The following is a 22,578-nucleotide window of genomic DNA, read 5'->3' on the forward strand; positions in this document are numbered from 1 at the left end:
CAAATTCTTTCCTGGGACCTCCTTATAGTGGCTCTGCTGGAAACTCATCAAAGGATACAAAGATGGAAGGTGGAAGAAATGGCCTCCTCCTTTCCCCCCCCCCCTTTTTTAATTTATTTTACTTTTTATTTTTAAACAATTATTTCAAACTAGGTTGTACAGCTTGTTGGCATGTGTCTTAACCTACTGAGCCATAACATTCATTCATGTATGTATATATATGTGTGTGTGTGTGTATATGTATGTGTGTGTGTATATGTATGTGTGTGTGCGTGTGTGTGTGTGTGTGTGTGTGTGTGTGTGTGTGTGTGTGTATAATTTGCTGTCTTCATACACACCAGAAAAGGGCATCAGATCCCATTACAGATGGTTGTGAGCCACCATATGGTTGCTGGGAATTCAGCTCAGAACCTCTGGAAGAGCAGTCAGTGCTCTTAACCACTGAGCCATCTCTCCAGCCCCCTAATTTTTATTCATATGTGCATTTGTGTATGTGGTCATGAACTTGTGACATTGCGTCCATGTGGAGATCAGAGGACAACCTTCAAGAGTCAGTTCTTTCCTTCTACCATGTGGGTCCCAGGGATTGAATTCAGGCTGTAAGGCTTAGCAGCAAATGCTTTTAACCCACTAAGCCATCTCACTGGCCCATGATGGTATCATTGCTAAGCAAAATGGCAAGTGGAGGTTGGACAAACTTAAGAAATGCTGAGGGGACTAAGAGAATTATATATCTTTGTTCCTGGTTTGAGTATCTGAGTTGCTGATATTACCAGTCATTACTTAGAGAGCATTCATTATAGAAAGGTCAGCTGGTACCAGGGTTGTGAGAGAGTAGATTTTTATTGTTGTTCTTAATAGCCACATATGACTTTATAAACTTTACATATTTATAAGAATAAGGATAAGGTAAAATACATAATAAGCTGATACCCTGTGTATGAATTCTTCAGGCTAAGGGAACAGTATTTCTATACAGGCTTCTGTGTGTCCTTCACTGTTCCATCTCATCCTTTCTCCCTTCAGAAATAACCACAAGTTGGCCATAGTCGTGCACATCCTAATCCTTAATTCCAGCACTCAGAAGGCAATGGCCAGCCTAGGTCTAAATAGTTAGACCCTGTCTCAAAATATAAAATAATATAATAATAATCTAGCACAGCTATAGATTGTTTTAATTATTGCTTTCTTTTATATTTTCACATTTGCTTCCTATACAATATCTTCATTTGTTCTCATTTTTCTTAGTATTATATAAATAAAATCATGCTGTAAGTAGTCTAAACCTTGCTATTTTGTTTTGTTGAGACAGTCTCACTTGTATTTCTAGCTGGCCTAGAACTCACTATGTAGACAAGGCTGGCCTTCCATTCACAAAGATCCACCTACCTCTGCCTTCTGAGTGCTGGGATTAAAGGCATGCACCACCATACCCCACTTATATATCCCCAATCTTAGAGTAACTTTTACTTTAGCCTCATATGAGGCTTAGTGTAGCTAGAGAGTAGATGAAGAGGGAGACTTAAGAAATAAGCAGGTTTAGCAGCAGAGATGGTGTTTGGTAGCATTTCCATTAGTCTGCCCCAGGTGTTAAAGGCCAGACCAAAAGGATTGTAGGAATGTGATCCATAACAAAAGTAACTGAAGCTGAGCAACTGATTCTTTTCCTGACCCCAACTTTATGTTCAACCTAACCAACACAGTAACTTGTATAAGATGACTGGTCTTCAATGGAATGGGTCACCATAGGGTTTCTCTAGTTTGAATTATTATGCAGCAGAGCAAGTGTAGGCTTGAACCTTGAAGACCAGTTTGAATCCTTAACTGTGTCACTGAGAGATGCCTTGTTTTTTGTAACATAAACACAATGAAGAGTGATTGTAAGAACTAGAAATGATGGAAAATGCTTGTACATGTTTGCATACTGGAGCTACTTCTGTTGCTACTGTGGCTAAACCATGCTTCTTGCAAGTATTTCTATTACACTGGTTCGCATTATAGTGGGAGAGATTTGGGCGAAGCTGCTTTCCTTCCCATCTTAACATTCATCTTTCATGCCTTATCTACTTTCTGAATATTTCAATTTACCTCAGCATCAGCCTTTCTGCACTCTTGCACCCAGTTTCCTGGTCCAGGTGAACTTGTTTCAGCTCTTTGCATATTTTGTCTGTTCTTCTAAATAAATAGCTTTACGGGAGGAAGGATTTATTTTAGGTGACAGTCTATCTTAGTCAGTGTTCTATTGCTGTGAAGAGATACTATGACCAAGGTAAATCTTACAAAAGAAAGCATTTATTTGGGGGCTTGCTTACAGTTTGGGATGTTTAGTCCATTATCATCATGGCAGGCAGGGAGCATGGTAGCAGCAGGCATGCACTAGATCATGTAATCCTTTCAAACAGTTCCACTCCCTGGTTACTAAGCATTGAAATATATTAGCCTATTGGAGCCGTTCTTACTCAAACCACCACATAGTCCATTATTGAGGAGAAGTGAAGGTGGCAGGAACTTCAAACAACTCGGTCACATTATCCATAGCCTGGAGCAGGGAGGAAAGAATGCATAAATGCTCACTTGTACTTAGCCCCCTCTCTACACTTACATAGTCCAAGACTTAAAGCCAGGGACTGGTCTGGGTTTTCCATATCAATTAATGTAATCAAGACAACTCCTCTACAAACATGCCCACAGATTAACCTAATGTAGACGAACCCTCACTGAGACTCCGTTCCAAGATTATTTTAGATTGTGTCAACTTGAGAAACCAACACACTGCTCTTCACACACAATGCTGTTTCCTCTCCTCACTCTAGGCACCTGTACTTGCCTGTTTAGGAGGCCTAGTCTGAGCATCCCAAGGAGTTGATTCCCTGCTGCCTTTACTTTCTCAAGCATTGTATGCCCACGTCTTACAAGAGGATTATGCTGCATTATAGTTATGAGTAGTTCATCTCCAGAAGTTCTACTTCCAGAGATCAGATTTCTTGGGTTTTTTGAACATGTAAATTTTTGGACAGCAACTGTACTGACTGGTTTTGTATGTCAACTTGACACAGGCTGGAGTTATCACAGAGAAAGGAACTTAGTTGGAGAAATGCCTCCATGAGATCCAGCTGTGGGGCATTTTCTTAGTTAGTGATCAAGAGGGGAGGTCCCCTTGTGGGTGGTATCATTTCTGGGCTGGTAATCTTGGATATGGAAGTGTAAGCTGAATAAACCCTTTCCTCCCCAACTTGCTTCTTGGTCATGATGTTTGTGCAGGAATAGAAACCCTGACTAAGACATCAACAGATAATGTTTAATCCTGACAAAAGTTTTTTCAATTGTGGGGTTATGCATCCATTCTTCAGCGTCTTCCCACTTGATGAAATCTGATGGATGGGACCTGCACTCTTTTGGGAGAAGAGAATGGGCATCCTCAGTGGATGAAGTACCACCACAGATCTTTGTGTTTGTGTATTCAAAGCTTCTTGGATTCTTGGATCTGACATTGAACAGCATATGATGATTGATAGTGATGAAAAGAACCAACTCCTGTTCTGTCATCATTATCACTGCATTCATTGACAGAATGTCAGGCTGAAGTGTACACAATTGTTCGGAGGCCAAGGTGTGATATTATTCAGTATGGCCCATTAGTTCCTGTCATTTGTTTCAGAAATTCTCTCGATGTCCTTAAAGCAGTTATCTTGGATTTCTCCCTCTGTACCCAGCTCTTGAGTTTCCAAGAATATCATTATTGTTTTCTGGTTTGTATTGTTTATTGTCACTGCTGGGGATTGAATCCAGGTCCTTAGGAATGTGCTTCCATATAGGTCATTTCAGGGACACTGGGAATGTCTTTAATAGGATTGGCCTTACTGCCTCTGCCAGACTATATGGTGCCTAAATTGGCTATCATGCTTGCTTCTTGTTGTACTAGGTCTCTTCACCTGGTGCTTGCTTCTTGTTGTAGTAGGTCTCCTTCTTTAATGTTGTTGGTTCTGATCTAGCATCTCTGTCCCAATTTTCAAGGAAGCTTTCTTGGCTGCATGTTTTTCTGTGATGTGATTGAACACAGAATTTCAGGGAAACATGATACAACAAGGCAGGGGAGAGAGGTAAGAGGGTTTATTTATAGTCTAAAGAGGACTTAAAGAATGACTCTGCTTTCCCCTCCAGGCCACTGCTGAAACTCAAGAAAAAGAAAAAGTCATCACACATTTACAAGAGAAGGTTATATTCTTGGAAAAGAGACTAGAACAGAATTTATCAGGAGAAGATCATGTACAAGAACTCTTGAAAGAGGTAATGTCTGCTCATGCTGGCCAGTGTTAGAAAGGCATGGTGTTGCATATGTTCTGAGTTTCTGATCTGGAGGGTTAGATGAAAGCTCTCTGCAACTTTGTATAGCTCTTTTGAGTCCCAAACTTCTGGGATCAAGCCATCTTTCTCCCTAGTTTCCCTAGTATTTGAGACTATAGGCACATACCACAGCATTTGGCTTATTCTACTTTGGATTGAAATAAAAATAGCCTTAGCTGGGCAGTGGTGGTGCACTCCTTTAATCTCAGCACTGGGGAGGCAGAAGCAGGTGAATCTCTGAGCTCTAGGCCAGCCTGGTCTACAGAGTGAGTTCCAGGAAAGCCAAGGCTACATAGAGAAGCCCTATCTCTAAAAAACAAACAAACAAACAAACAAGCAAAAATAGCCTTATAGTGGTGGACATTGTGTCCCAATTCTTACACTGCTTGCCTGACTTGTACAAAGCCCTGAATTTAGTCTCTAGCACTTTATTAAACCAGGTGTGAAAGTGCATGTCTGCAATTCAATAATATAGAAGGTAGAAGCAAAAGTTTAGGGCCATCCTTGGCTACATGGTGAGTTTGAAGCTAGCCTAGGCTACATGAGACCCTGTCTCAAAACAAAAACCAGTCTTCATGTCTCCTTTGTTGTTTCTCAACAACAAAGAGGAGAGAACTTTGTTTACAGGGCTATAAGGACAGATTGCATTCTGACCATATGATGATTGATGCTACCCAGGCAGTCTTGTCTTGCTGCCCTGTTCCCTTCCCTGCACTTTCCCCTCTTTCTACTGGCAAAGAAAATTATGAAATCCTTTAGCTTGAGCAAAAACTACCTTGCATCATAGGTTTACCTTGGCTGAGGGAGCTGTTGAGCTGACTGACCTTACCCCATGGTAGAGGTAAACTTTTTCTCCTCTTTGTAGCCCAGTGATTAGCCTCATCATGACAAAGTTGTCAAAGCCATGAGCTCTGAGCCTATCCTAGAGTAGACTCCACTGTCTATCAAGCCAAGCTTCTCCTCCTCTCCAGCCACTGCAGTACTGCAGTCCTTCCCAAAGCAATAAAGGTGCATTGAAGTCTCTAGGCTGGCCATCCTACAGCAGTCTCTCCTTCACTGTCGTCACTCCTATGAAACTAATCTTTTCCAACTACATAGTTGACTATGGCTTTCTGGTCATAACACCCTTGAACACCGTCCACAATTCCCTTAAACATCTACATCGAGTATAAGGTGTAAGTTGGTTTCTAGAGGCAAGCATCTGTGTGTGTATCTTGTGTCTAGTCACTGTGACTTGAAGCTAGTCAGATAATCTCTTTGTATTGTCTTCTCTATAAAATTGAGTTTATTATTGTGTCAGACACGATGAAATCATAAAAATTGGAGCATAGAAGGTATTACTGTTACTATAATCATTATTGTGCCATAGTCAACATTATTAAAGAGTAAAGAGGAATTATTTGCGAGTTTGTTGAAAGCATATATCTCTAATCCTTTTCTAAGAAATTCTGACATCAGTAGATATAGACTAAGACCCCACATTTAGCAAGCCTCCTCAGTAAAGTTAATGCCAGGTTTTGGAAGATCCATTCGAAAAATTGCTGCCTGCAAAATAAAGTAAAACTTCCTTTTGCAACACTAAATAATTCCTCGTTATTTGGCCCTTTTGCTGAACATCACAGTCTTGATTCATTGACCTAAGCCCATCATCACATTGACTTCTGAAGAGCTGTAGTTCTCTGAACACAGCAAGCTTGTGTGTGTGTGTGTGTGTGTGTGTGTGTGTGTGTGTGTGTGTGTGTGTGTGTTGGAGACAGGTTCTTACTATTGGCCTTGAGTTCACAGAGATCTGCCTGTTTCTGCCTCCTAGGATTAAATGCTTTCCACCACCATGCCTGGCTTTGTATATGCTTTTGTTGTTAGTCATGTGTGCCTTGGAAACAAAAGACTGCCAAATTTATTTGTCCTCTATGATATGTGATGACATCTACTTTGCTGATTGTGTTATCTGTTTGTGCCTAGCACAAATGTTATAGCATCAGTAAATATTCATTAAATGAGGAAACAACTCCTTCCTCTTATTTATTTTTTAAATTACAGAAAACAGTTGCTGAACAGAATCTGGAAGATACTAGGCAGCAGCTCTTGGCTGCCAGGAACAGCCACACCAAGGCACTTTACCTCCTGGAGACTCGGGTACTGACTTTACTCCCAGCATTTGCTACAATGTGTAAAACCTGATTGGATGGGGTTTAGTTAGAAAGCTTCTTGGCCAGAGGACCTTCATTCCCAAGAACTATTTTTGCTAGGTTGAGGTAGTTGTTTTCTCCACTCTAGGCCCCAACTGTATTTTTTTTTCTTTTTTCTTTTTTTTTTTTTTTTAATTATTTCTTTATTTTATATATATTGGTGTTTTGTCTGCATGTATGTCTGTGTGAGGCTGTTATATTTTGGAGTTAGAGTTATGAGCTGCCACATGGATGCTGGGAATTGAACCTGGGTCCTTTGCTCTGGAAGAGCAGTCAGTCCTGTCAACTGCTGAGTCATCTCTTCAGCCCCCCAAGTGCACTTCTGATCTCCCGGCATGAATCTTACACAGTTTAGAGAATGTAAAGTGATGGCTCATTGTGTCTGCTGCTGTGGTTGCTAATGAGCTTTCACCTATTGCTTCATCTTCTGAGGTTTCTACTTTTGAATTCTCTACATATCCTATACTTATTTTTCTTTAGTGGTTTCAGTCTTTTCTTAATTGGGTTATAGGTTTTTGTTTCATATTCTAGTTCCTAATCTCATCATTGTTGGTCCTGAACCAGTTGGTTTATGTATCCCTTGATGAACAGAAATTCTGAAGTTTGCTATCACTTCTATCCTCTAGTCTGAAGCTCTATCTAAAGGCATCCATTTCATGTTTCTAAGTCACAGTGATAATTAATTGTACAATTTTGTCCACATAATAGAACTCTTGTTCACATTCGGACTGTCGTTGTGTGTGGCATTCAGTAAAAATCCAGCTTTCCAGGAGGGTGTTTTTCGGAGGGGAAACCAGGAATGGGGTAACATTTGAAATGTAAATAAAGAAAATATCCAATTTAAAAACAAAAAAAAATCCAACCGGGCGTGGTTGCGCACGCCTTTAATCCCAGCACTCGGGAGGCAGAGGCAGGCAGATTTCTGAGTTCGAGGCCAGCCTGGTCTACAAAGTGAGTTCCAGGACAGCCAGGACTGTACAGAGAAACCCTGTCTCAAAAAAAAAAAAAAAAAAAAAAAAACTGCAGCTTTCCTCTTCTCCCAGGTTTCATAACACAGTTTACCGAATAGTCAGCCCTCCCTCACTGTCACTGACCTAACTTTAGTGCATGCTGAGTTTTTCTGAACACATTGGATTGTCTCTACCTTTGCTAGTGTATCACCATAGTAGGTAGTCAGTGTTTGATGGTGTGTATCTCAGAATATGTGGTCGAAGTCCAAAATTCAAGGTGTGATCAACAATCCCACTTCTGGGACTCTTTCCCAAGAAACTTATTAAAACCACACCAAACAATTTTGTGTAAAGACATTAATGACTACCTTATTTTAGATTTTAAAGAATGTCAAAGAGGACAGTCAGGATGGCTGAGCAGGTAAAGGAACCTGCTTCATCAGCCTGACAACCTGCGTCTGATCCCTGGAGCCCACACAGAGTGGACGGAGACAATCAACTGCATAGAGTTGTTCTTTGACCTCTACAGCATGCTGTGGAGTGTGCATCCATGTACCCACATGCATGCCACGCACACAATATGCAAAAATTTAAGGATCTAAAATAAATAGAAATGCAAAGCAATCCAAGTACCTGCAGGTGGCCCTGTAGCCATGTAGTCAGTAAAGCAGGAAGCACTCTTTGAGAAAATAATAATCTCTGATCTGAATCGGAGGGCAAGGATGACAGATTATTTAAACTGTATACAAACTATTTTAAAAAGTCATAAAGACTTGAAGAAAACACATTAAAGTGGTATTGGTTTATAATGGGAGACTCAGCTCTCTTACTCATTACTAATATAGAGTTTATGTAACTGTGGATTATGGAATTAAAGCTGGGACCTTACTCATTCTAGGCACTCTCTCTACCACTGAGACATGTGTATCCCTGAGTTGAACTTTTCTGGTTTGGATTTGATTTTATTTTCATTTTGTTTATTTTTAGATAGCTTCTTACTATGCAGCCCAGGCTGGTCTAGAAGTTGCAATAGTCCCCCTGTCCTTTCAAGTACTAAAGTTTCTCCTGTGAATTGCCATGCCTTACCTGTTCTGAAAGGACTGGGTTTTGGTTTGTTTGCTTATTTTTAAATTATTTTCTTATGTGTGTGGGTATTTTACCTAAGGGTTATGTCTGTGCACCATATGCAGGCCTAGTACCTACAGAGGTCAGAATAGGGCACCATAGAGTCCCTAAAACTGGAGTTATAGCCCTTTGTGAGCCACCATTTGAGTCCTGGGAATTGAACCCCAGGACTTCTAAATTACTGGTAGAGTAGCCAGTACTCTTAACCATTGAGCCATCTCTCCAGCCTCTCTTGTTTGGTTTGAGACAAAACTATATAGCCCTGGCTAACCTATAACTTTTAGATATATATACCAGATTGGCCTCAAGCTCAAGGATTTGTATTCGTCTGCTGGGATGAATGGCATGTTCCTTTTTTATTTATATATACATTTAATATAAATATATATGTATACACACACACACTCCTGTAGCCTAGGCTAGCTTCAAGCTTATTATGTAGGGAGGGATAGCTTTGAACTTCTGATCATCTGCCTCTGCCTACTGAGTGCTCCAACTATAGGCATGTGCTACTACACTTTATTTGTAGCTCTTAATTTTATTTGTTGTTTTACTTTGTTTTGCTTTTTTTCTTTTTTAAGATTGATTTATTTTATATATTTGAGTGCACTGTAGCTGTCTTCAGACACACCAGAAGAGGGCATCAGAGCCACCATGTGGTTGCTGGGAATTGAACTCAGGACCTTCGGAAGAGCAGTCAGTGCTCTTAACCACTGAGCCATCTCTCCAGCCCCTGTCATCCCCTCCCCATTTTGAGGGGTGAGGTTTCTGATTTTAATTTTAAAGCTATGCTTTAAACCTGCCCAGTTTCTTGTGAATAGAAAGACAAAAAACAAATGCTTCTGTTTCCCCTCAGGTGCAGGACCTAGAGCGGAGTCTACAGGCTGCTGAAGAGCAGCTAAACCAGAGTAGAAATGTTGTGGCTGGCCAGGAAGCCCAGATCCAGAAGCTTGTAAGTGTTCACCATGTGCAGGCCCCAGTGCTTTCCATCAGCACCTTTGCAGATACCACAGATGTTCACAACAGGGTTCAACATGAGCAGAACAAGGAATGGGGAGGTTACCCTTGGAGGGTCAGTGTTACCCAGAGCCATGGACTAACTGGTAGTTTCTACCCAACATCTGCTTTTGTTGAGGACCCTGCCCTTTTGTGGGTCCTCAAAAGCTCAAAGCTTAGCTTTCAGTCAGAGGTGTGGAAAACAGGTCAAAACCATGGGATGAGCAGGATATTATGGCAAGATCCATTAATCCCAACATTTGCAAAGCTGAAGAAGACAGATCTTTCTGAGATCAACGCCAGCCTGGTCTACATAGTGAGTTCTAGCCAGCCAAGCCTGCATAGTGAGATGCTCTCAAAAACCCAAAAAAATGGGTTGAAATATTTGTACAGCCATCACAGCCTGAGTGAGCAAATAAATTGGAGCTAGGGAAATAAAAGCAGCCAACATTGATTTCCTGTTTGTGGCATCCCTAGCACTTGCAGGATGCTTTTCACTTAGTTCTTGTAGCATACTTAACAAATTGGCACTGTCCGTCATACTCATTCAGTAGACAAGGTGAGCATAGAGGTAGCAAGACTCACATCTGTCTCACACATAGCCCTGTTCTTCACCACCTCATTCTCTGCCTCCCCCAGGAAAATCTCAGCCATAGAGATCCAGTGAGTAGCAGTGGAGGCCTATATCTGAAAACAGGGTGGTGCTCAGCATACACCATAAAGGATATGCCAGTGAAACCAGGACAAATGCATGGCTTCAGTTCCCATGGCAGGCCAGACCTAGCAGTAATATGTAGAACATGCAAGGGTTCGAACTCACACTAGGGCAGCCAGTCTCAAAGGGTAGTATCTCTTAGACAGTCAGAAAACAGCTTGCCTCTGAAATCTTTGTGTCTTGCATTAACTGTTCTTATTTTACTGCAGATCACTACAAACCAAGAGAACAGCCTTTCCCAGCAGCAGGTTCTCGCCCTGGAACAGCATTGCAGGGAGCGCATCCATGTACTGGAGGCCCAAATTGAAGCTCTGGAACAAACACGGGTAGCTGACCAGATAGCCTCAGAGCAGGGAATGGTGAGTGGAGTGAGCATCAGCACATGCAGGAGCACTGTGTCACTGCCACTAAGCAGAATGGTGCCTCTCTAGCCTGGGGAACCTCTTGAGAGGGCAGTTCACCTTTCCTATAAGGATTTAACCTGCTTAGGAGACTGCAAGTAAAAAGACTTCTCTTTACAGAGATGCACAGCAGATGGGTTCGCCACAGGGACATCTTCCTGATCTCTAATAGTCCCCTTGGGTTTTTCTGAAATCCATATTGTCCCTTCCTAATGGCTTCTCTCTTCTACAATGCCTCTGTGTCCCACAGTGTTAAGAGACATGATTTTCTTAAGGACCTAGAGATTGAGCCTCATACCTGCTAGGCTCTATAGCTGAGCCACTGTCCCATCCCTGGAGAGTTTCAGGTTTTCTTCCTTGTCCCTACCTGTTGTTTACTCGATGCTTATGGTGACTGAAATAAAGGGAATTTCTTTTATGGAGGCCAGAGATTATATATGAGCTATCTTCCTCAGTTGCTTTCCATCTTACTTTTTGAGATAGAATGTCACTAATTTGGCCAGAATAGCTGACCAACAACCCCCAGAGTGCCACCAGGCTCTGCCCAGCACTGGAATTACAGGTGTGCACCACCACTCCCAACTTTTTCACATGGGTGTTGGGAATCTGAATTCAGATTCTCATACCTTCATAAGCACATTATCAGCTGAGCAATTTCCTCAGCCCAAGAAAGGTTATTTCAAAAGGACATCAGGGAGATCAGACTGCTTATGAGAAAATATGGCAGGTAAGACCTATTCTTATTAGTGCTCTGCTCAATTTGCAGCTACAACTGCAGCAGGAAAATGTGGCCCTTAAAGAAAGCAGAAATGAATGTGAACATTCCTTACAACATCACCAATTGGAACTAAAGAAACTAAAGGTATTTCTATAATAGAATCAGTTTTATTTCTATAATAGAATCAGTTCCTATCTGTCCCGAATGTTTGGAATGCACAGGTGAAAGCCCTGCACTTACAGCAGAGGAAGTGGGAGTTGCTCCTGCTCCAGTGCTTCTGTTAGGTGTCCTCTGGAATAACAGCAGTGTTCCTAAACACAGCCATCTCTCCAGCCCCAGCATGCCCTCTTTCTTATAGGCCCTCTAGGCTCCCTGGGCCCTTTACAATACCTTTGGGAAGTGAGTCATGGCAGTTTTTTGCCCCGTTTGGTCCTAATATCAAGCCTTTGCAGACCTTCTCTGTAGCAACACCTGTAGCTCAGGGCCTGCCCCTTGAGGCTCCCAGTAACAATATCTAATGAGTTGCTTAGGCAATATTGCATCATGAAAAGCATATATCTTGCAATCAGATTTTCTTCTTTTTTAACTAAGACTCAAACCCAGGATCTTGCACATGCTAGATAACCATTATAGTGCTAAATTATATATCTATCCCTGTCTGTATTTTTTATTTGAGACAAGCTCTTAAGTTGGTGTAGGAGCCAAGCAATGGTGGCGCACGCCTTTAATCCCAGCACTTGGGAGGCAGAGGCAGGCAGATTTCAGAGTTCAAGGCCAGCCTGGTCTACAAAGTGAGTTCCAGGACAACCAGGGCTACACAGAGAAACCCTTTTTTCCCCCTTCTCGGAGGGGGAAAAAAAAAAAGTTGTTGTAGGCTGGCTTTGGATTTTCTCTCTAGCCCTGTAAAGGTCCTGAATTTGCAGTCAGCCTGATTCAGTTTCCCGAGCAGCTGTGGTTACAGGCATGTACCATAAAGGCCTCACTGAAGTTAGTTGTTTTGTTTGTTTGTTTGTTTGTTTTCATTCCATGAGCAGATATCTGAGTGCCCTGATTGCAGGCACCATGGGAAGTGTTAGTACAGGTCAACAGGAAGTCTTGGAGCATATAACTAGAAACAGTAAAATACTTGCAAATACTAGCAAATGCTATGAAGAAAACCAGGCCTTGTAAAGGACAAAGAAGGAAAAGGAAGGCTTTGGTGGCATTACAGCCAAAGATGTGAACAGTGAGACCAGCAATGTAGACAGTTCAAGGAAGGACTGATCCAGACATAAGAAGTGGCACTAAGATACAAGAAAGCTTGTTCTATTCAAAGAACTGCAGGAAGGCCAGTGTGGCCATTGCTGAGTGACATTTGAAAGTATAATGGAAAGCCATTTCAGGGTTTGAGCAGAAAAGCATGGGAGAGGTTTTGTTTTAAAGGGATTTCTCTATTTATAGGTAGAGAAATTTCTGAAAGGAAAGCTTTTAGTAGCACAGACGGGAAAGGATGGTTGTGTTAGTTGAGCATATGGAAGACACATTCAGCTTCTGGATGAATGCTACTCATGGAACATTTAGGACTTGCCACAATGCAAGGCGAAAATGAGAGGAAGGGGAGTTAGAGTGACTCCTAGGTTTGGTTTGTGAGGCTCAGAGCTCCATGGCCTCAGCAGTGATGGCATTTTAGCTAAGATTCTTTTTGTGGGCACCTTATAGCAAATGTGCACTGTTGGACTCTTAGAGTATTTTGGTCTCTGTCTACTAAATTTCAATAGCCAGCCCACTGATGACATCCAGAAATGTCTTTTGGGAACCAAAATTCCACCTGACTTGAGGGCTGGCCACTGAGGTAACTGGGCACAAAGAGATACCATCCACAGATGTCTAGGACAGACCTAGTAGTTTTTTAACTGAAAAGACTGGAAGTCAGGGCAGAGGTTTAAGGTAAATATGTAAATTAGAAAAACAACGTAGCAGCCGGTCGGTGGTGGGGGCACATGCCTTTAAACCTAGCCCTCAGGAGGCAAAAGCAGACAGATCTCTGAGTTTGAGGCCAGCCTGGTCTTTGAAGGAGTTCTAGGACAACCAGAGCTACAGAGAGAAATTCTGTCTTGTGGATGGGGGAAAGAAAGTGGTGGTGGTGGGGTACACATGAGAAGAAAGAAGACCGGAATGAAGGAGGAGGGAGGAGGTAGGTAAGTAGGTATTTGTGGTCCAAGAATGGTAGGTAGTGCAGCCCTTTGATTCCAACTGATAGAGGCAGAGGATCTCTTGAGTTTGAGGCTAGCCGTTTTTACATTGTGAATTCCAGACCAGCCAGTGCTACATAGTGAGATTCTGTCTCAAAAACAGAAAAACAGTCAGGCACAATATTGGATACCTGTAACTTCAGCATTGGGGAGGACAGCCAGTCAAGCCAAATCAGTGAGTGAGTGTCAGGTTCACTGAGAGAGCTTGTCTCAAAAGATAAGATGACAGATGATTGAGTTCAACTTCTGGCCTCCACATATTCATTCATATTCTCTCTCTCTCTCTCTCTCTCTCTCTCTCTCTCTCTCTCTCTCTCTCTCTCACACACACACACACACACACACACACACACACACACACACAAAACTTAAATGAAAACAGGATATATATAAATCTGTCATTAAAAAAAAGCATTGAAACCTAAAATTGATTTTTTTTTTCTAATTACATTAAGTTGGGAAGCGGGTATAGAGGTCAGAGCATAAGTTTAAGGAGTTGTTTTCTGGTCCCAGGGCTTGGTCAGATCATTAGGCTTAGCTGACACCTTTACTTACTTAGTCATCTTGCCAGTCCCTAAATTTGATTGATTGAAGTTAGTTAAATTGTTAAAACTCATAGACAGATCAAGAAAAAAAGGAAATCAACACTAAAAAATGGCACAAATAACCAAAGTCAGGAATGAAAAATAAAACATTACTATATATCTTACAGGCATAACGTTATAAGAAATATAGACTATTGACAACTAATTTCTAGCTATTTAGGGAGTTCAGGGAAGGCTAAGCTAAAGACCCTGTCTCAATAAAACAAAAGAAACAACAAATTACACCACAGTGTTTTACCAATGTATGTTGTAAAAGTAAAGAAGTTACATGAAATTGCCAGGCTGTAGTAGCCCATGTCTTTAATCCCAGCCCTTGGGAGGCAGAGATAGGTGGATCCCTGAGTTTGAGGCTAGCCTGGTCTACAGAATGAGTTCCAGAACAGCCAGGACTACACAGAGAAACCCTGTCTGCAAAACAAAACAAAAATGATATGAAATTGTGTATAGGAGTATATGCCATAGTCCACACTTAGAAGCTGAGGCACGAGCAGGAGCTAAAGGGCAACCTTCCCTCTGTATGCATATCCTAATTCATAGTCATTTCCTCTGGCAAGGAGAGTAGTACAGGGGAGATTAAGTGAAGGACTGAAACTAGAGAGTTCTTCCTATGTTATTTGGGTGAGCCCTAAATAATCAAGAGTCCTTAAAGAGTGAGGCAGAGCTATGGTTCCACACAATATAGCCTGGTTGTGACAGCAGAAACAAATAGAAGTGTTTTGGGTTTTGAGATAAGGATTCACATAACCTAGACTTGCCTCAAAAATCACTAACCAAGGCTGTTTTTAAACTTGTGATCCTCCTGTCTCCATCTCCCAAGTGCGAGAATTACAGGCATGAACCACCACGTTCAAATACCAGTAGAGATTTAGAGATGCTGCATTGCCACCTTTGAAAGTGGAGGAATGGCTTAGGTCTGAGGATTGTAGTTTGGAAAATTGGAGAGGCAAAGAAAGGACTTTGCTCCTGCGGGAGCCTAGCCTGCTAATACCTTGGTTAAGTCCTACAAGAAGAGGTAAGGGTTTAGCTTAATTGGTAGTCTTTGCGTACACAAAGACCTGCAGACATACTAACATGATCCAAGTATGTTAACAAGTTCAAGGCAGTGTTACAGTAGCTATAACAAACTAATATACAGACAACAGAAGCTATGCTGTCTAGGATATCATTTTTGGGTCAGTAAATAAACAAGAGGCACCACAGACATTTGAATGAGGGCATATTCTAATGTGATGTTCTCAGCCAATTAGAAGCATGTGGTGAAGCACAGGGGCAAAGGCCACCAATGCCACATTATGGAACCTTATCTCAGAACAAAATGAAAAGGGATTTTTTTTTTTAACAACTGTGAGAATGATAGCTTTTGGGTTGACTTACAGTTAGGGAATAGAACTGACTATTGTTGGTGCTGTCGACACAGAACATGACACTGAGCTTCCATTCACCACAGGAGGCCTGTGGATGCTTACTTCCCCACCAGGGTCACTCAGGAGATGGGTCTCTTGTTGAAATCCACAATTTTGGGTGACAAATACATTGGCAGAATTCCGATCAGGACAAGTGCCACTTGTTGAGTATTTCAAGCCCAGACAAATTAGTCCTTGAAGGAAAGATACTGAACTTATATTCACACTTAGCTGATTTGACTCAGCAAGCAAGCCACACAGTTAAAAACAAGAGTCTTACACATTTGAAACTGGCATCCATATTTTAGAAGAAGAAATAGTACAGCAGGCTGATGAATAAAATCTGTGATCCAACTACAGAAACCAGTCCCAGGTTTATAAAACCATTTGTGATATCTTATGATGCAGTAGAAGACTTCTACTAAAAAAGGAAAAAAAATATCACAAAGTGACAAACAACAGGGGCATCTTTAGAGCCTCAGAGGAGGGATAATGTGAGGAAGTTAACTATTAAATTTAGATTTAAAGAACAGTTACATGTTTCTGCCACACAAACCTCAGATGCTGTGCTATGCAGCTGTGCTAGTGCGTATAGGCAGGAGGTAGTAGATGGGCTCAATGGAAAACTCATGGTGGATGTAACTGCTAGTTTAGAACAAAACTGCTGCTGCCAGTGTAAAAGGTTGTGCATGAGGACCAGGAAGGAACAGCTTTCCCATCTTCCTGAAATGCCCCTGAGACAAAGGTTCAGACAGAACCAGCTGACCTAGAGAGGCAGAGGCAAGCAGATTTTGAGGTCAGCCAGTCTGCAAAGCAAATTCTAAGATGTCCTTTAAGAGTTCAAAAAACCTCTAGTATGCCTGGATCTGCCTTTCTTCCTTCTTCCTGTCTTCATGTATTTTTAAAGGACTGTAAATTGATGTATACATATCTTTAGGATTTGTTGTTGTGATGTTGTTGTTGATGTTGTTGTTGTTGTTGTTGTTTTAAAGAGAGGGTCTCTCTCTATTCCCATCTGGTTTGGAACTCACAAAGATCTGCCTGTCTCTGCTTCCCAAGCATGGGGATTAAAGATGTTCATCACCATTCCCGGTTTATTTTTATTTTTTAAAATAAGCTACCCAGGCAGTGGGGGCGCATGCCTTTAATCCCAGCACTTGGGAGGCAGAGGCAGGCGGATTTCTGAGTTCAAGGACAGCCAGGGATACACAGAGAAACCCTGTCTGGGTGTGGGGGGTGGGGGGGAGGCTGTTCCCTGAACACCTTCCTCTAAAGTAAGCAAGCTCAACCCTAGGTTATAGTTACCATGTGTAGATCTAACAGGTCCTGCAAGATATAAGCCATGCTTACTTGACGGGTGGAGTATCAACCTGGAGTCTGATGGTTGGGGGCTTATGGGGCTCTGAAGCACTTCAGAACTATGTTTAACCTGACCATGTATGCCAATGTAACTACTCACTATCTTGGGGGGTGGGGAGGCTAAAACCTAGAGCCTCCTTTGTACTAGTTACTACAGAAAAATCTCTAGTCTTGTTGGTTTGCCTTTTTGAGACAGGGTATCTCCATGTAGCTCAGACTGGCCTGGGACTTAGAATTCTCTGCCTAGAGCTGGAGAGATGGCTCAGCAGTTAAGAGCACTGGCTGCTTGCTGCTCTTCCAGAGGTCCTGAGTTCAATTCCCAGCAACCATATGGTGGCTCATAACCATCTGTAATGTGATCTGATGCCCTCTTCTGGTGTGTCTGAAGATAGCTGCAGTGTACTCATATACATTTAAAAAATCTTTAAAAAAAGAAAGAAAGAAAGAAAGAAAGAAAAGAATTCTCTGCCTGCGCCTCCAGGCACTAAGACTACAGCCTAGGTCTGTGCTTCCATACCTGGTCCACTTTCTCTGTTTAAAGTGGACATGGTAACCTCTGACCCCAAGAAGACTGTTTTGAGGATCAAGCATGACTGCAGAAGAAAGGTACCAAGGATAGTCCCCAGCATGAGCTTTCTTTGTGCGCCGGCCTGCCTTTCTGTCATCTCAGACATATTTTCTAGACACCAGCAGTCATAAGCATCTTTCTAGACTTCCCCAAAAAAACATCCCTGAGTAGACAAAAAGGCATTCTTAGCAAACCGGAATGTCTAGCTCCTTCCCATGCCAGCAGCTACATCCTAAACCCACATTTGGTACTAAGAGATGAGCACAGACGATCATGGCAAGGAGTCTTGCACAGTGTACTTCTGGGTCTCACCTTTAGCCTCTCAAGTTCATGTACCAGTTGTCTTTTTCTGCCCGAGCTACACTCACTGTGAAAACAACTAACTTAAAATAAGCAGCATGTTATGGCCCTGTAGCTGACCCAGGGAGAGTTGTTAGGAAGAGACTGGGAGCCACAGACCCAGAAAAACTGATGGTCTTCTTTCTCCTTCAGTGATATTTTTCTGGCTCATCAATGTAGACAGCTTCCTATGTTGGGGATGGACATAATGTCAGCTCTAATCTTGGAACATTTCAGGAGGTCTCCTTCAACTTAGCTTCAGAGTATAAAGAAGAGCCCTGATAGAAAAGACTCTTGGTTGTTCTACTTAGTGACATAACCACCTGCTAACCAAATTTTTTGGTTAAGGGGAAAAAATGCTATGATAGACTTGAATCATATACCACAAAATTAGAGCATTGTTGTTGACTGCCCAGCTTTTGCCAAGTAAAGTCTCAAAGTAGGAGTGGAGTACAGAAACAAAGAGCGTACACAGAACCCAGGGGGCTCTGAGTAGTCAGAAACAGCAGGTATTACTTCACGCTCTCCCCAGGGCATCTTCCTAACCAAGTGATCAGGACCGGAGAGGTTGTACTTCACACTTGTAACTCTCGGGAAGCTTGAACATACTCAGAGGAGGGCAGTGATAAACACAGTCCTGTGCTGCAGAAGTGCTTCCAGGCAGCTAGGGGACTGATATTCCCACTCACATTGAAGATGCTTGAGGTAGGACAGGCTGGTATCTAGAGTCCCTGGACTTGGGTCCTGCTGGGTTTGGTTCTCATCTGGTCCTGCCACCAGCTAGTACTGGAAGCTGAGGCAAATCTCTAAACGTCTTGGAGTGTCTGTTTTTACTCTTACAAAATGAGCTTGTGGGCTGGTAATATGACTAAGCAAATAAAGGCCTTGGTCCTGGATTTTGTGCCTAGGACCCACATGGTGGAAGGAGAGAATTAGCTCTTACCAGTTGCCCCTAGCACTCAGAGCCACACAATGACTTGCCAGCCCACAGGAATACACACAATAAATAAGCAAATGTAACTTTAAATTTTTAATGGTATTATGGGGGCTAGAGAGAAGGCTCAGCAGTTAAAAGAGCTCCTTGCTCTTCCAGAAGACTGAGTTCAATTCCTAACACCCAAGTCAGGCAGTTTATAATTGCCCAGTCTGCAACTACAGGTCATCTTAGGTCCCTTCTGGCCTCCACAGGTGTCTATACACATATGACATATACTTATACTTGCACACACTAAAAAAAATAAATATAAATAAAAAATAAAAATAAATAGATGTCATAAAAAGGCTTCTATGGATGAATCAGTGAGAGTGAATTTTTTTGTTTTGTTTTTCAAGACAGGGTTTCTCTGTGTAGCCCTGGCTGTCCTAGAACTCACTTTGTAGACCAGGCTGGCCTCGAACTAAGAAATCCGCCTGCCTCTGCCTCCCAAGTGCTGGGATTAAGCCACCACTACCCGGTGAGAGTAAATGCTTTTTTTTTTTTTTTTTTTTTTTGTAAGATTTCTTTATTTATTTTGTGAGTACACTGTTGCTGTCTAGAGACACACCAGAAGAGGGCATCAGATCTCATTACAGATGGTTGTGAGCCAACATGTGGTTGCTGGGATTTGAACTCATGACCTTCGGAAGAGCAGTCAATGCTCTTAACTGCTGAGCCGTTTCTCCAGCCCGAGAGTAAATTCTTGTAAAGTTCAGCAGCTGCTTCATTACATTTCCTGTGACCAGGTTGTGCCTGTGAGCTTTCTTGTTCTGTGTGGGTTCTATTAGGCGAGTTCTGGGCATTGGATAGTGAGCTCCCACACTGGCCCTCATTAGTGTGCTTATTTGTGAGACTAGGTGAAGTATCTAACAAGACAGTCATCAGAGGGATGCAAGGAGAATGGTCCTGCAAAGTGAGGGGCCCTCTATTGGGCTTCAGGTGAAGGATACAGATAAGAAAATTGACTGTTTTGGGACTCAGTCACCTGTTTTCTGAATTCTAGGATGAATGGAGCCAAAGAGAAATTGTGAGTGTAGCAATGGCTCAAGCCCTGGAGGAGGTGCGGAAACAGAGAGAAGAGTTCCAGCAACAGGTAGGTCCCTAGCTGGCTACCAAGGTGTAAGCCAAAACTGTGTTCCCCTGCAGTCTCAGTGGCACTGCACCTCCTGTGTGGGGCCATCAGAGAGACCCCATATACCCAGGGTAAGCATGTCAAGGGTCTCTAGGAACACAATCAATTGGAAAATGCCCTATGACCTGTAGGTTACTCGGAGAAACTATTACCAAGAAACCGTACCCCAGATGATGCCCTTCCTAAATTTTCATGGTTACTTAGTTGTAAACATTGATTGGAGAAAAAGTCATTAGGGAACTAACAGTCTGATTCTGTCAAGTGGTACATCACCACCTGCTATTCCCAAAAGGTAAGCCAGAAGTATAGGAAAAACTATATGTGGGGACAAATAGAGCACCTGGCTCTTGCTCTGCTGACTAGAGGTCTCCAGTGAGTTCTTGACCAATCTGAGGCCAATCGCTTCTGGAAAAAACTTAGGGTGATCATACCTTCTGATACCAGCATGAGGTATGCAACAGGCTGGTGAAGTGTGGGTGCTCAGGAAAGGATGCATTATGAGGCTAAGCAGAATATCCACACTCTGGGTAGCCCAGCAGGGCCAGCAGGGTAGTGAGGGCAAGCACCTTGTGCAAGGCCATTTAGGAGAGTGGATCCCATTGCCATAGGTTTATTCTAAGCTGCAGATGTAATGAAGGGTACTATAGGAGAGGGGATTATGTCAGCCCCTCTTATGCTGAGTTTCCTGCTAAGGCCACTGAGTTGACAGCCATCATAGAAGAGAAAAATCAGAGCCTGTGTGAAAAGGATGAGGCACTTCTCCAGAAGGAGCAGGAACTTCGACAGCTGGAAAAAGGTGAGGACTCAACCCCTGGCCAGTAAGCATCATTAGTGAGCCAGCCTGTCACAAAGCAGTGTGCGATCCCTAGCTCACACTATACTCCCACTGCCCTAGGTCACAATTCTGCCCTGCTGCAGATGCACAAACTGCAGAGGGAACTAGAGGCCTTGAAGACTTGCAGGGCTCAGGAGGCAATGCCAGCCACAACAGGAGAGGACTGTCTGCCACTGCAGGGCCAGGAGCCACTTGTGAGAGCTCTCCCTATACTGGAGGGAGGGTTTGGGGCAGGAGGGGGGGTGAGGGGTGCTCTGCACTGTTAGGGCCCTGCTTTTGTGGTAAAGGTGCTCAGCTACCTAGGGGGCTTGAGACCTATAGGGCCATCTGTGTGCAGCACCTATGTGGTGTGTGTATATGCCAATTGGTCACCAAAAGTCAGTAGTTTGCCTGGCAGGTACTGGATGGAATCTTCTCATGTGGGGCTGGCACTCCTTCCCCATAGACCTGCAGCTCACCCTCTGCCTTTTGTCCTATTGCCCCTATCCTGTAGGTCATTTCAAAAGCCATGCAGAATTCTGAGTATGAGCTTCCAGCTGCAGAAGGAACTCCAAACGGTGAGGTTGGAGCCAGTGATCTAAAGCAGCTACAGAAAGAAAAGCAGGACTTAGAACAGCAACTTATCGAGAAAAATAAGGTGAGGAAACCATACCTGGCTACCTATGCTGGATCTATTCTAGCCCAGCCCTCAGGCCAGCAGCCCAGCTGTTCCTCCTCATTGCTATTACCTCCTCCCCAAGTCTGCCATCTTTCCTCTAGAGGTTGGTGCTGGTTTTCTCATGGCTCTCTCCCTACCCCCACCTCCTACTGTCCTAGAACTCTTCTCTGTAGACAAGGCTGGCCTCAAACTCAAATCTGCCTGCCTCTATCTCCTGAGTGCTGGGACTAAAGGCATGTGTGGCTTTTGACCTCACTCCTCAGACCTACTCTGCTTACATCTCTCTCAGTGCAAATTGCAGTCCATGCTGAGTGTAGTGACCCACACCTGTAATCCTGCACTCTGCAGACAGATACAGAAAGGCCAGGATAAAGGCCAGCCTGGGTTATGGAAAGCTTTCTTTAAGACAAGACCACATTGTATAGCCCTGTCTAGCCTAGAACTCAGAGTTCATACCTTTCCAGTGCTGGGATTAAAGGTATATGCCACCTCGGCTCAGCGGTTAAGAGCACTGACTGCTCTTCCAAAGGTCCTGAGTTCAATTCCCAGCAACCACAAGGTGGCTAACAACCATCTGTAATGGGGTCTGATGCCCTGCCCTCTTCTGGTGTCTAAAGACAGCAACAGTATACTCATATACATAAAATAAATAAACCTTTTAAAAAATAATAAAATAAAATAAAAAGAATGGCCATGGGGAAATTCAGTCATGGTAGTATGCGCCTTTATTCTCAGCACTCTGGAGGCAGAGGCAAGTAGATCCTCTGAATTCAAGGCCAGCCAGGGCTCTGTAATGAAACCTTGTCTCAAAAAAGAAAGGGGGTGGGGGAGGTAGGGGAAAGAGAGGAAGAAAATGGGGCTCAATAAGAGAATACTTGACTAGCTAGCATGCATAAGACCCTGAGTTCCATCCCTAGCATTACAAAAATAAAACGAAATAAAAATAGAAACTCAGTCACAAAGTAAAGCATGGGCATCCCCTAGAGTTATTATCCCATTACAAATTACCACTAGGAAGCCAAGCATAGTTATAC

General features: G+C 42.8%; 1 protein-coding gene across 7 annotated transcripts in view; it reads left to right on the forward strand.

Annotated features, from left to right (window-relative positions):
* Golga1 (golgin A1) overlaps positions 1-22,578 on the forward strand; it is a 48,766-nt gene that overhangs the window by 20,803 nt on the left and 5,385 nt on the right. For 5 of the 7 annotated variants that reach the window (XR_003835554.2, XM_021155478.3, XM_021155479.3 and 2 more), the window contains 9 exons: positions 4,162-4,287; positions 6,385-6,480; positions 9,465-9,560; positions 10,529-10,678; positions 11,487-11,582; positions 19,923-20,012; positions 20,745-20,847; positions 20,947-21,080; positions 21,380-21,523. Coding sequence is in view for 6 of the 7 variants with exons in the window: in XM_021155478.3 (XP_021011137.1) it covers positions 4,162-4,287; positions 6,385-6,480; positions 9,465-9,560; positions 10,529-10,678; positions 11,487-11,582; positions 19,923-20,012; positions 20,745-20,847; positions 20,947-21,080; positions 21,380-21,523 (1,035 nt within the window). In the remaining variant the exon portion in view is untranslated. The remainder of the gene's footprint in view (positions 1-4,161; positions 4,288-6,384; positions 6,481-9,464; positions 9,561-10,528; positions 10,679-11,486; positions 11,583-19,922; positions 20,013-20,744; positions 20,848-20,946; positions 21,081-21,379; positions 21,524-22,578) is intronic. The other 2 variants (XM_029472428.2, XM_029472424.2) reach the window with 2 other exon arrangements.

Source organism: Mus caroli, unplaced genomic scaffold (assembly GCF_978045245.1).
Source record: "Mus caroli unplaced genomic scaffold, Mus_caroli_1 scaffold_2, whole genome shotgun sequence".
Taxonomy (NCBI): Eukaryota; Metazoa; Chordata; class Mammalia; order Rodentia; family Muridae; genus Mus; species Mus caroli.